This window comes from Echiichthys vipera (genome assembly GCF_963691815.1).
Source record: "Echiichthys vipera genome assembly, chromosome: 3".
Taxonomy (NCBI): domain Eukaryota; kingdom Metazoa; phylum Chordata; class Actinopteri; order Perciformes; family Trachinidae; genus Echiichthys; species Echiichthys vipera.
This window is the reverse complement of record NC_139828.1, coordinates 16,706,963-16,721,072: the sequence shown is the minus strand read 5'-3', so window position 1 is coordinate 16,721,072 and position 14,110 is coordinate 16,706,963. Positions and strand designations below refer to the sequence as shown.

At 40.0% G+C, this 14,110-nt stretch overlaps 1 protein-coding gene across 1 annotated transcript in view; it reads left to right on the top strand.

The window, feature by feature from the left end:
• The first annotated feature begins 2,732 nt into the window (after nt 1-2,732).
• LOC310945334 (arf-GAP with coiled-coil, ANK repeat and PH domain-containing protein 2-like) overlaps nt 2,733-14,110 on the top strand; it is a 53,409-nt gene continuing 42,031 nt past the window's right edge. Inside the window, exon 1 of the mRNA XM_083911395.1 lies at nt 2,733-3,103. Coding sequence (XP_083767521.1) covers nt 3,051-3,103 — 53 coding nt within the window. The 5' untranslated portion in view covers nt 2,733-3,050. The remainder of the gene's footprint in view (nt 3,104-14,110) is intronic.

Sequence of the window (14,110 nt, the reverse complement as noted above, 5' to 3'; positions counted from 1 at the left end):
ATGCTTCATGTTAGTATTTTTTTCCACTGTCTGGCTTTTTGTTATGGCACCTCTACTACCCCGTTTGTTTTGTGAGGATGACAGACTGTTAAGCGTTGTGCGTCTGTCTCAAAAATGACGTGGATATTCAATCCATGTGTTTTTTGTATTTCCAGTTTGCATGTCATTAATCATCAGAATGTGTGTATTCTGTTTTGTTTTTGTCTCCTATCATTAAACAAATGTTGTTAGAAACTAGTATCTGTCTTGGCTTGTGTTTGATCTGAAGAGTCAGATACTTAAAAGCTGAATGATGCAGACAACAAACTTTGTTTCTTCTTCTACTGCTTTGAACTGTATTTTAATAGAAGTACCTTAACAAAATATAAATATGCGTCATGATAAATCATTACAAATATGTGTTTGAAAGCCTCACCCCTTTAGAAAGCAAGGAGATTAAATTACAGACTTGATACTTGGTAGTATCAGGTACTCCATCACAACAAACGTCAGGCCCATTTGTAAAGTTTATTTATTTTTTTAAAGTAACATCATGCTTATGAAACAGCAAACAACTTCTATCAATAAAAACAACAAAACTGAAATAATAATAATACATTTTTTTATAGGCGCCTTTCTCAGCACTCAAGGACACTGTACATTTGTTAAAAACAGTATAAATGCTATCAAGTGGCAGTAGTCTACCTCAAAAATATAAGAATAGTCTATTTGACTAAAACACCTCTGATGTTGATGTGGCAGCCTGCTGTTACTCTCCCTCGCCACCAGATGGGGCTGTTACACAACATATCTTTCATTCCCGTTGGACTTCTAGTGAGTCACAAGATAAAACAGCGAAATTTGGATACAAATGTCAAGTGATTTAACACATTCGACTTGTTAGCGCCGTAGTACTTGATTGATTTGTACTTAATGACTGATTGTTTAATGAAATCTTCTGTATGAAACACGGTGGAGTAAGAACTGAGGAGTGTGACGACCGGGCTGCGTCGACGGTAATTCCCAGGATCTGTCAACTGACACAAAGATCGTGTGAGAAAAACGAAGAGGCATCGCTCCTGCTGAGGGTTAATCTGTACATTATTTTTCACGTGTTTGCAAACCATGCACGTATTTAGAAAGCTAGTCATGTTGCTGTAATAGTACTAGTTATTTCATAAATACATGATACAGACAGCCTAAAAACAATCACTCTTCTGGGTCAGCTTCTTATTTGGATTTAATTCAACTTCTTCAGTTGAATGATCAGTGGCACTTTTTGTTCATTTACCAACAAGAAGGATGATTTAATTTATACCTCGACACTTTAATTTAACATTACTGTCTTTAAAAGTATTGTCCTGCAGTATCGGCTCAAAATATCAGCTCCAAAAAATCGGCAGTCCGTATCAGTCATCGGCTAAGGTTAATCTCTAATTATGTATTATACAATCTGTTCTTTGCTCACTTTTATGGTACTTTGCACGTTATCACAGTACTTTTGATCCATATATATTACTATTTTACATTTGACATTATATATATATATATATATATATATATATATATATATATATATATATATATATATATATTATTCTGATTCTAATTCTGATAACTGTGTAAGTGAAAACAACTCTTTCTCTCTTTATTAACTGTGAAACCCAAACAATGGTGGACTAAACATTACTTAATTCTCAATAAATAAATACACAAATAAATAAATAAATGCAGAAATAAATAAGTAAATACATAAATAGATGAATGCTGAAATAAATGAATACATAGAAAAATGCATGGATAAATGTATAAATAAATACATAAAATAATAAATGCATGAATAAATGTATACAGAAATAGATAAATACCTGCTTTACATTTATTTATTTATTTATTTATTTATGTGTCCATATGTTAATGAGGTAGGAGGTCCATTCATGTTTCTATTTATTTATTCATTCATTTATTTATATAGATATTTATTTATTGAGACTTAAGGGTTGAATATGCAGAATGAGCAGAACATCGCCATCTAGTGTCTTAAGATCGTAGTCGCAACAGTGAAATATAATCAAAAGCAGTTGGGTTGTCAGGTTGGTCAGACCCGGTCCAGAAGCCTACAAGAGACCGGAGTCTGTTTGAGCCAGTTTGAATTCCTCCCCTCCTGCAAATCGCACCATAAAAACAAGTATTGCAGAGGAGTTTGAATGAAAGTTACCGTTCGCCAATACAGCAGTAAGTAAACATGAAAGTTAGTTTACTGCTCAAGGAGAAACAAAGCCATTTTAGCGTACGTTTTAATGCTGTTGAACTCCTTTGTCCCAGTACATCGAGTGAATGCTTGGCCTATATTGACTCTCCTTTTTGTCCGTCTCCGGTCACTCAGCTGCTGGACTGCACTACAAATAAGCAGCTGCAGGATTGGCAAACTCCATTTCAACCCAGTGCCAGCCTACAGTAGCTTCACCAAACAACAGTCAACCCTGGCAACCCGCAATGCCAACCATTGGCTGGTACAATGTAAACAGAACATCATTGTCACACCCGTCAAAAAAGATTTAAAATATTAATTCAGACTGAAAATAGCTTTTAATAAAGCTTCCACATATTCAACCTTTAAGTCATTTATTTTCATAAACTGTCCCGCAGAAACGCGGCTAGTGATCCATCTTTTCCCCAGTGTAGACGATCTTGGAGTGGGGCAGGAGTGTGTGCGTTGAAGAAAAGCTCCTCTCCCACTGGGTGCTATGACCTCACTAGCTACCGGACGGCACTCTCTGCTTTCATGGTCTGACCGCTGCGTCTATTAGATAGTTTTGCTGTAGCGTTTTTTGGCAGCCATACACACATTCAACGAAACTACAGTCGTTTATGGTTGCATTGCCGCGACTTTTGTAATCGTAGCTGCTGGCCTCCGAGGCTAGCAGAGCGGGGACAGTGGATCCAGCTGGTCCGGACGGAGCTACAGTAACGTTAGCAACAAGCTAATTAGCCGGAAACACTCAGCCTGGATTAACTGTCTTTAATCAAAGAGTCTGCGGGTTTGTTTTTGTTTTACTCACTGCGGCAAAATGAAGATAACTGTGGATTTCGAGGAATGTTTGAAGGACTCCCCACGGTTCAGGTGAGTGGTGACGACCAGGCTTTTGAATACCGAGTTAGTGGTTTTTATTTCCTTATCACAGGGGGAAAGTATCCAGTTAGCAGCCTGTGCTAACCCGAGCTAATCACCAGTAACTAGCTGCCACTTTTCTATTTCTGTCTAAAGCTGGGGCCAGCCTGGGGAGGAAACCAAACATACACTCACTGCCCAGTGTCAGCACAGATGAGAGGGAGCAAAGCTGGGTGTTTTTCTGTAGATGAATTATGTAAAGATGGGAAAATATATATTAAAAATGAATGCAGGATGTCAAGGACAAACACTGCATGATTGCAGGCCTATAATAATAATAATAATATTAATACCCGAGCTTTCATTGTATTGTGTGCAGCAGTACTGTACCATAATTGTCTTAATTAACTGGATTTGATCTGATTTAATTATATATTTGTGTCATACATAAACAATATAACCAGCCCACAAGTCTTTATAAGGCTCCATTATTAACACAAAAAAAAAAAACAGAAACCAAAAGTAGATGTTTAACAATACTAATACTAAAGAAATGAACCATCCTGACGTTTCTTCCAGGCTTTTGCAACAAACAAGGCTAAATTATAAACACTGAAATTAAACAGCAATACCATCATGTCATCAACAGTGCTCCAAAACTTTCCAGGATTTTTAAACAAACATTTCATTTAAAAAAAAAGTATTCTCAGCTCGACATAGAAGGGACAATATAAAGGATAATTAAATCCATTCGCCACCTCTCTATTCACAAAGTTCAAAGTTATTACTGCTGTCACCTTGTATTGGCAGGATAGGACACAACACTAGGGCTGTGCACCCAATTATTTTCATCATCTGTCAGTTATTATCTCGATTAATTGGTTAATTGTTTGGGCCATTAAATGTCCGAAGATGGTAAAAAAAAAAAGATTGCACAGCACAATTTCCCAAAGCCCAAGTTGACACGTTTTAATAGTCCAATACCCCCAGACGATTATGTTTAATGTTGTAGAAGACAAAGACACTCAACAAATGGTCACATTAAACAAGATGAAACCAGTGATTTCTTGCCATTTTTGCTTCAAAATGAATTGAGTAATATAGTTCCTTTTGCATAATAGTTGCAGTACAGTTCTTCTCCTACCAGCCACATTGGGTGGCACATCTTAAAACCCATCATCCATTTTATTAGTAGTATTTGTATGAAGTGAGTAATGGCTGTCTGAGTCCACTTAAAAGTGCACTCGAGCTCTTCAGCAGTTTTGTCAGGTGGTGGCTGTTCATGTGATGTATTCCCGGCAGCAGTGTCACTTCTGACGTCATCACTAAGCACTTCTTCTTTTTTCGTTTTCAATTCATCAAGTTAAATGCTGTGTAAAATGGGATGTTTTCTCTCAACTTCCTCCCCATTCACTCTGCGTTTTCCAGAGATTTGAGAAAGCGCCTCCTTCCTCCCTCAGCTCCCCTGGCTGTTGCTGCAACATCCTCTCTCACAGAAACGAGGAACAGATGTTAATTCACAGTCCTGAATAAAGGGAAACTTTCCAGTCAGCTGTGTTTCTTGACGTTGCCTTGTCTGACGCTCCAGTCATTATTATACTTTTATAATTGGGTATGTTCAGCCAAGCAATCTAATTGGTCTGGTCCTTCTTTAAGGCATGACAGTTAGTCTGCCAATTCTAGTTGCAACTAGTGTGAAGCTTTGCTAGGTCTTTCCTTGCTTGATTCCTGATAATGCAAAGCACTGAGTGACTGCGGACCGTTTGAACCTAAGTCATGTGTGTCAGTAGATGTAGAGTTTATCAAACAAAGCTGGGAATGAAATCCCTCAGCCGAACCGCAGACAAAGGATGTGGTGAACAAACTGAAACCTTTAACCAATAAAAATCTGTCCATAATTCATAAGCTTTTGCCATAGACTTAAGATGATGCCTCCTCTGTATTGAAAGTCAATCATTTGTGTGTGCAAGGCTTGATCCCTGGTTGATAATAAATAAATAGTATATAGTACACAGCTCCACCCATTTGGCCTGAAAACTTTGCCTTCACAAAAAGTGAGTGTGCAGCTAATTATTAAAGGCGTTCATCAGATTAAAGGCAATCCAGGGTCTCCTAAATGACAAACAAGGATTAAAATAAGTCAACGTTGTAGGTCTGCGTCAGAGACTTTAAACACACAAGACAACATGGGTGTGGCCTCACCTATGTAATAACCACAGCCAATAGGAGGTAATAGCATGACAGGTGACTCATATTTAAAATAATGACAGATATATGTAATGAAAAGATAAAAACATAAAATGAAATTACACAGATGTAAGAACAAACATTCACATCGTCATTCATATCTTCTTTAAACATAAAACATAGGTACCCAAATTTAGTTTTTCAATGTTTTAATTTCGAGGAAGAGAGAAACAATGTTCAACGAAAACTTATGAGATCTTTATTTTGATTATGATCTGGTCTGCGTTGCTCAGATTATTATACATTTTTCACCTTTGTCTGACATTTATAGATCAAATTATTGTTCAAGAAATTACCTGGCAGGTTATTTGCTAAGAAAAAATTATATTTTTTTGCCGCCTCGAAATACAGTAAGTATGCAAGGAAGTACAACTTTATTTAAAAAACACAGTTACTAAGTGCTTCACATAAACATGAAAATATAATTGAAAAAGTAAAAAAAGAAAATGCTTATAATTACTAACTACAATGAGAGACTGACACAATGAATACACACCAAACACGAGACAGAGATCAAATAAAAAGGTTTGCCTATAAAGATTGGGTTTGTCTAAATGTGATTTACTCTTCTCAAAACCTGTGATTCTCTCTATAGTTAGTTTTCCGGATAACAAACATTAGACTTTTGCACCGCTTAAATATCAAAATGATGGACCTCCGTTTTATCATGTCAGTGTGATAAAAAGCCAAGCTAAGCATATTATTGCCCCAGCCATCTATCTATATTTTTAGTGTCCTTTGACCTTTTAGGAAAGTCATCAGTCAAAATTTCCTGACTGTAGGTTCATCCTGATGGGTTGGGACTGATCTTCACAGCACAGTTTTCCACTTTGACCACCGTCGTTTTACTCTTATTTTCCCATCCCCCCACATGTTATGTTTGGCCAGGGAAGAGGACACAACGAGACAGAATGGATGAAAACATGGATATATACACCACCAGTGTGCAGCAGCTCTAACTCTCTCTACATCTGTTTCCATTTTGGTGTTTACTTTCAACTTTGTGCCAGAGAATATGGAGCCCCCAAATGTGGAGAGGGTTGTTTTCAAGTGGTAATTTGGCACACCCTACATGTTTCTTTTTTTTCTTTTTTGCTCTCATCCTCATTTTAGTTGGGAAGCTGTCGTTGGTCATAAACTATGCTTTCAGCCTAGAGGAGAGATGCGCTAGTGCAAAAATTATGTATTTTTGGCAGTAAACCTTGGTAGCCTAGTTTTCCACTTGAGAATAGACATAAGACTCAGCCTTTCCTGGCTCCTCCTCAAGTATGAGGGTTGAAAATTCCCTTCAGAGGGTCGTGGCTTTTCTCCCCACATGTATAGGAGTAAATGTTTTACATATTTAATACAACACTTTATTGTCCCGAGGGAAATTGATGTGCAGCAAAACCAAGTACAACAAATGAACAATCTAATATGTCTCTTTCTATCCTGCAAGGTCCCAGAGGATGTTTAAATTTGCAATATATTTAATTCATGAAGTTAGCGGTATGTTGTTTGTATTGGTAGTTAAAGAACAATAATGATGACAGATGGTTGACACAAACTTCTGTGGAGCTGAAATGTTACAGGATCTGATTCTAAATAGGCCACACAAAAAAACATAACACGAGTAAGATGGATATGTTTTTTTATAGCTATATTTGACATGAACTGCCCAAAAATTAGCTAATTTCTGTAATTAGCAGCAACCTTTTCCCATGTCTTCACCCACTTTTTAACATGACATGATTGCTTGCTCTTGGTAGGTTTTACTGATCTGAACTCGGCCGAGTGCCACGATATGAAGTCATGGTCGAACAGCCCCGGTTGCAGTTTCTCCTGAGTCATTGAAGGCAGCTGTAGAGCCAGCAGATCACTGGCAGTCTTCTCTAATACAGAGCCTGACGAGGAGCACTCGTACTGCCATACTCTGAGTAGTCTCCCATGGGAGTCCAGCTGCAGCCTTGTTAGCATGCTGGGCTTGTTGTGGTTTGATTTAATTGAGCTGCGGTTCATTTTCTTATAATGGTTATTAATAAATTAAATTAACAGCTAATGAAATGTGAGGGCTGACTGTACTCAGCTGTATTGGTACAGCTAGACTCTTGTATTTCAGTAAGTATGGGGCAGCACATTAAATAAAACAGGCTTCTGATCGTCTTGTTATTTCTCACCAAGTTCTGACATTTGTAGACCAATCAATCAAATAATTGAGAAAATATTCAGTGGATTAATTGATGATAGAAATAACAGTTAGCTGTCAAAGTCATTACTTCTACATTTTTTTCTGATCACCCCTAAATCTTTACAGTAGATTATGAAAACACTGTATTACTCTCCTCAGTTTGTTTCCTCCTCTCAACTTCATACGACGTAGGAAGGCTCAGGCTCATGTACAATAATAAGAAATTGGCCTAAATGTTCATTCATTACGACAACAAGTAGAAGAGCTTCCCAAGAGCCTGTGTAACTGTTTATCTTTAAATAATGACCTCATCTTGTTGATGTTGTTGAAGCTTGTGTGTCCAACGGTGGGTTTTTACCCCCCCCCCCCCCCCCCCATATCACCACTGCTTCGCTCTCTAACAATTACAGGATCTACGTCACAGCAGCACTGAAACTCACCCCATTCTTCACATTTCCATCCACAGTACCAGATTCAAAGTGTAGAAATCTTTTCCACCATCTCCATTCCCTCATGACAGACATGACAATGTAAATTAAAAAAGTGGACCTCATGTGTAATCTTCTTTCTTTACATTAAAATATTAGTAAGGGCAGAAGCACCAGAAGGAGGAGGAGATGACAAAACACTTCTGGACACTATACAAACATGATCAGAGAAAACATCAAGTTGGAATGTGGAGCTATTCAACTGGCACATGTATCTAGATTGGATTAGGCCTGTGAATGTTCTCATTCGTCCAGGTCATCGTTATCCTCAAAGCAATTTCAGTCAAAAACAACTGGACTGGTTGTTTGTCTAGGAAGACGTTTCACCTCTCATCCAAGAGGCTTCATCAGTTCATGTACGCATCTGACCAGGCTGGGACTGGTCCAGCTAACTGGTGTGGAGATCCAGGTATTTAACCTCTCACAAGGCCGATGATGTCACTGAAACCCTATGTGCTCCAAGTGCCCACGCCCGTCGTTAGAGTGACAGTCGGTGGTGGGCAGTTGGTTTCGACGTCGTTAGTGCTCTATTGAGTCTGAACGACAGTCGTTGGGGTCACCCGGGCCATGTGTGAACAGTTGTCCTTTGAGGTTAGATTGTTGAATCTCCTGGGAAGGGACGAAAGGGCGGCATTGTAAATTGGAGATAAGTGGTGTCTCAGACCCCCTCCTCTGTTTAGCGATGGTTTCTCCACTTTAACATAGATGGCTTCTTTTACTCCTCTTTCAAACCATCTGTCCTCTCTGTCCAAGATTTGGACATTGCTGTCATCAAAGGAGTGGGCTTTCTCCTTGAGGTGTAAGTGGACAGCCGAGTCCAGGCCTGAGGAGTTAGCTCTCCTGTGTTGGGCCATGCGTTTATGCAGTGGTTGTTTTGTTTTGTTGGGCTAGATTGGATTAGTTATACAAAGTCATTTGGAAGTAAGCCTGGTTTGTGCTAACTGTGGAGTACAGAGCTGTAGGGAAATATGGATATGGGATTAGATAATGTTTGCAGGCACTTAACATTAAATGAGCAGAAAATGTTTCACAACATGAGGGCTGCAACTTGTAACCGTTATTTTCATTATTGGTTAATCTGCCCATTTTGATCTTGATTAATTGAGTTATCGTTTAGACAAAAGAATACCAATGCAGATATTATGCAACGGAAACAGCTTTCCATTCAGTCCAGCCAATCTCCAAAGTGCAGAACACCTGCATTAGAAAATATCTTCCAATTGGGAGGATAGTGAAAATATGTGAACAGCAGATGGTCTTCCAGTGTCAGCTTCTTTTTTTGAAGTGCTCCTGAGGTGCCACAGGCCCACAGGAGACTCTGTTGTGTTGGCAGCGTGAATGACAAACCTGTTCAACTACCTCTCTCCTGCATGCAGAGTGCACACAGTCTGCTGGCCTGCTGCCAACAGCCACACAGAGCCAGGGAGGGAGGCGGCACTCTTTGTTTTGGTTCATGGTCACCAAATTGCTGCAAAAGAATGAGGTGTCTCCACTTTTACAGAAGATGTTGCTATGTAGTCAGAGCTGTGAGTAATAGGTTGAGGGCCAGTAGCACCAGCAGGATCCCAGGCTTTGTTTCTGTCTTTAATGTTGGGTTGGTTGTTGGCAGTGTCAGAAGTTTAGTCACTCACTTCTAAAATAACACCGTTTAATATAGATGTTTAGTCAGTGTAACTACGAGAACACGTGCACACATTTTCCTGGATTCCCGGGCAACCCTTTTAAGTGTTGGCACCACGTCTACCCATCACAATTTAAGGTAGTATTGTGTGCTGCTGAATCTCTACAGTATAGGGCTGCCACTAATGGTTACTTTTTATTATTGATTATTCTTCTCTTATGGTCTATAAAATGCCAGGAATGAGTGAAAATGTACTTTTCTGTTGACCAATGAATCAAGTAGTTGACTAATGGCTGCAGCTCTAGCAACAGATCATGAAAGTATCTACCAGCCTATGGAATTTTTGTTTATTTATTTTTCACTGCTTAAATAATTAATAACCAACTTTTTGGGTAAAAGATTATAATCTAAGTAATTATCAAGCAAAAAGGCTATCGATATATATAAACAAAATGTAAATTAACTGAGTTTTTGACTGTCGGTTGGAAAAAACAAGCAATTTTTTGGAAGTTTTTTAACATTGAACTAAACTAAAAGAATCACTGATGACAGATGGTTTAATCAGACTTGAAGTCCATTATCCACAATGTAAACTTTCCTTCCTTTAACACTAGCTACAGCTGACCAGATTCTCATTCAGATGAATCAGATTTAATCGATTTTCTTTTACTGCTATCAGGAAGTTGACAGTCGCTAGCAGCTCTTTATAGTTCACAGTCTCACAGTTACATGTAGACAATAAAGACACAATGTAAACAAGGCAGTGACAATAAAAGTGTGGTAGTAGTGGGAACGTGTTGCCTCTCTTCTACATGGACAGTATTATGGATGTCTGTCTGTGGAACAGTGTCCCTTTGCGTGATCTTGGTCGACTTAAAGCAAAATAGGACCCAAACATTCCTGCAGTGATGCTGAATTGGCCTCTTTCTCACTGATGTGGTTTACAAGGCAGACTTTTCTTCTTCTTTTCATGCGCTGAAGTCTACTTCATACCACAAGTCTCTTTATTTAGCCCCGGCTTCACCCTCACACCCAAACAATACTTAAACCAGAATGTCTTAGTTCCCTAATTTGTCATTCCATTCGGTGAAAAAGCTAATAATCATATGCTGCTGTTTCCCTTTGCAGAGGGAGAAACGTCTCATAGTTGTAAAGGTCAACAAATGTGGTAGATATAATATTTATCTTTGGTTATGAATGTGTAAAACCAGACACTATGTAGTCATTGCAGCTGCTCACATAAACTGGAGCTTTTACTTCTTTAAAGAGATGACATTTGCTACTTTTGCAGGAATCAGATATCAGACGTTTGGCCAGAATCTCTTTGCACAGAGAGCAAAGTACGTGCATCATCTGGCCCCTCTACCTGTTATCACCCAGTCTACTTTATCACACAATGAGTGCTGTTGAGAGAAGCAAGCTTATTGGCGCCATAATGTAGTTTTGAGATAACAGGTGAAGTCTGTCTAAATGTTCACTCTTTGTGCGTGCGTGTGTGTGTGTGTGTGTCTAAGAGTTAGTTAGTTAGAATTTGAAGTCTGTGTCTCTGAGTCTCTCAGGCTTTCTTCTGCTGCTCATTATCCAGACTCACGCTGGACTTGCTCCAAGGTCAGAGCTGTGAGGCAATGGCCCAGATTTTCATTTTGCGAGGGCCCCTCCTTTTCTTATCCTCTGTCAGCACTTTCACAACTTCACCCTGCAGGCTCAAGTTACAAGATTAGAAGCAAAATAGTCATGTTATCGTGGATATATAGGAAGCTAGAGAGCGACTGACTGACAAAGGATTGAGTTACATTTCCTAGGTTAATTTGATTTAAAGTATTTCTGATTCTGATTTGTCTAAACCATTATTTATTTCCAGTGAAGTGTGCCAGACCTTTTCCAGGCCATCCTGACTCATCCTGATTCACTCAGTTTCACACATTCATAGCTACCCTTCAAAGGTGTCCTGTATGCCAATGAGCAGCTACACCTGAGAAAATAAGGTCAAGTGCTTTTATCAAGGACAAAGCGACAGGCTTTGTTGGGAGAATAGAGAGTATTCTTAAATTAAAAATTTTGCGTATGACATGTATTTAGAAATTTTAATTGATAATACCATAAGAATTTGCAGGCCCATGCTTCAATCAGTGAGTATGTATTTGATTGATTACTCACTCATCTTAAACTGCTTATCCGGGGTCGGGTTGCGGGGTCAGCAGCTCTAGCAGGGGACCCCAAACTTCCCTTTCCCGGGCCACATTAACCAGCACTAACTGAGGGATTCCCAGGAGTTCCCAGGCCAGTGTTGAAATATAATCTTTCCACCTCTTCCTGGGTCTTCCCTGAGGCCTCCTTCCAGCTGGACAGGGGGCATCCTTACTAGATGCCCGAACCACCTCAACTGGCTCCTTCAACGCAAAGGAGCAGCGTCTCTACTCCGAGTTCCTCACGGATGGCTGAACTTCTCACCTTATCTCTAAGGGAGACTCCAGCCACCCTCCTGAGAAAACCCATTTTGGCCGCTTGTACCCGCGACCTCGTTCTTTCGGTCACGACCCAGCTTTCATGACCATAGGTGAGTGTAGGCATGTAGATTGACCGGCAGTTTTGCCTTCCGACTCAGCTCTCCTTTCGTCACAACGGTGCTGTAGAGCGACTGCAATACCGCCCCCGCTGTGAGAGTGAAGAGCTGGTCCGTTGTTTCACGTCCAGGACGGGATCCGCATTGTTCTTCTTAAATCTGAGGTTCCACTACAGGACGAACCCTCTTTTCCAGCACCTTGGAGGAGACTTTACCAGGGAGGCTGAGTAGTGTGATACCCCTGTAGTTGGCACACACCCTCTGGTCGCTCAACATTACCTCAACAGCTGAGGTCACCAGTGTCCCGTCCTTACTGTAAACAGCTTGGACGGTTCCCCGTTTCCCCCTCCTGAAATGTTGAATGGTTTTTCAGAAGCACCTTGGTGCCGCCCAAAAGTCCTTCTCCATGACTTCTCCAAACTTCTCCCACACCCGCTGCTTTGCCTCTTTCACGGCAGAAGCTGCAGCCCTTCTGGCCCATCGGTACCTTGCAACTGCCTCCAGAGTCTTCTGGGATAACATATCCCGGAAGGACAGCTTCCCTGACCACCGGTGTCCACATCGGTCTTCGAGGGTTACTGCCCCTTGAGGCACCTAAGACCTTGAGGCCACAGCTCCGCCGAAGGTGTGAGTTGAAGATCTCTCTGGATTGATTAGTGAAGGTATTACTGTGGGGGCTTTTGGGTGGGGATTATATCAGTGTTATTATACCCTTTTGGGTTTTCTTAAGATCACACCTAAATTTTCCTAAAGGGAAGACAGATCTGGGACATGCTGCTCCTTGAAAGCTTTGGCCCTGTCATTTGTTGTTGGTACTATTGGCGAGCCAAGGGCTGTAGCTTGTTGTCTCTACTGTTGTATTCACTGCTTTTGTACGAGCAATATGCCCAGTGTCTAAATATAAAAAAATATATATGAAAAGGCCAAAATCCTCTTGAAGTCAGATACTAGAGCCTGTGAGCAGAACACTCATCATCTGGGTGATGTATCAAAGAAATGGACTTTGCCTTTAGCAACTAACAAAGGCAAACATGGCCTGTAACATGCTCTTTAGCTTTTGACCAGGATTAATGTCTCTGTGAAAGAAGCAAGTTCTTTATTGCTTTTGACCCTATTTGCCCTCCTGGTCTACTTAAGCCCTTAGTTCATTCCACTGTTTGGGTTGACAACATGTCATTAAAAAGCCTCTGATGATGCTCTTTGACACTGTTCTCACATTGATCAAACTGATGTCAGTTCATTCCATTTAAGTTAACGTTTATATGTATTAATCAAAGTACACAAGAAGAGTAAAGTTATTTTGCTATACAGTACACCCTTTATGCAGTATAAAATTAGCACCTTAGGGACCGACATGAAACATATTTGACCGAATTGGACTCATGTAAGTTTCTGCAGGTTTGGTTTTGGCATGCCCACATTTGAACTTGCTGAGTGAGTTGCTGCCTGTGCATGTTTTTCTGATTAATTGCACTAAAGCTTCAACACCAAGTTATTACCTTCTCCTGGTATCATAGCCAACAAGTGATCATCATATTTATTTTAAACATGGTATGGCTTGAGCTTCAGTTCAGAAATGGTGCGCCATTCCTGAAGATAGTGGGGCTTGGTGTTTTGTTCATGGACTTTGTGTGAATTTGTGTAACATTGAGACCAGATGTTGGGTTTTCATCAATATCAGCATGCCTGACATTTATCTAGGTATAAATATAGAAAATTATTAACTATTGTAGTAGCACTTGTTATTGTCAAAGCCTCAGTCAGCCTTTTGTTTTTCCCCTGACAGTGACCAGATGTTGGCAGCTGTCAGTGTTCACGAAATGGAAGAATAAACAGCTGGAGGGTATTTGGGGAATGCCTGCCACTGCTACTGCAGGGTGTCACTCATAATCCCTTTGCCTTATACTGACACAAGACACACAGCACACTCTTA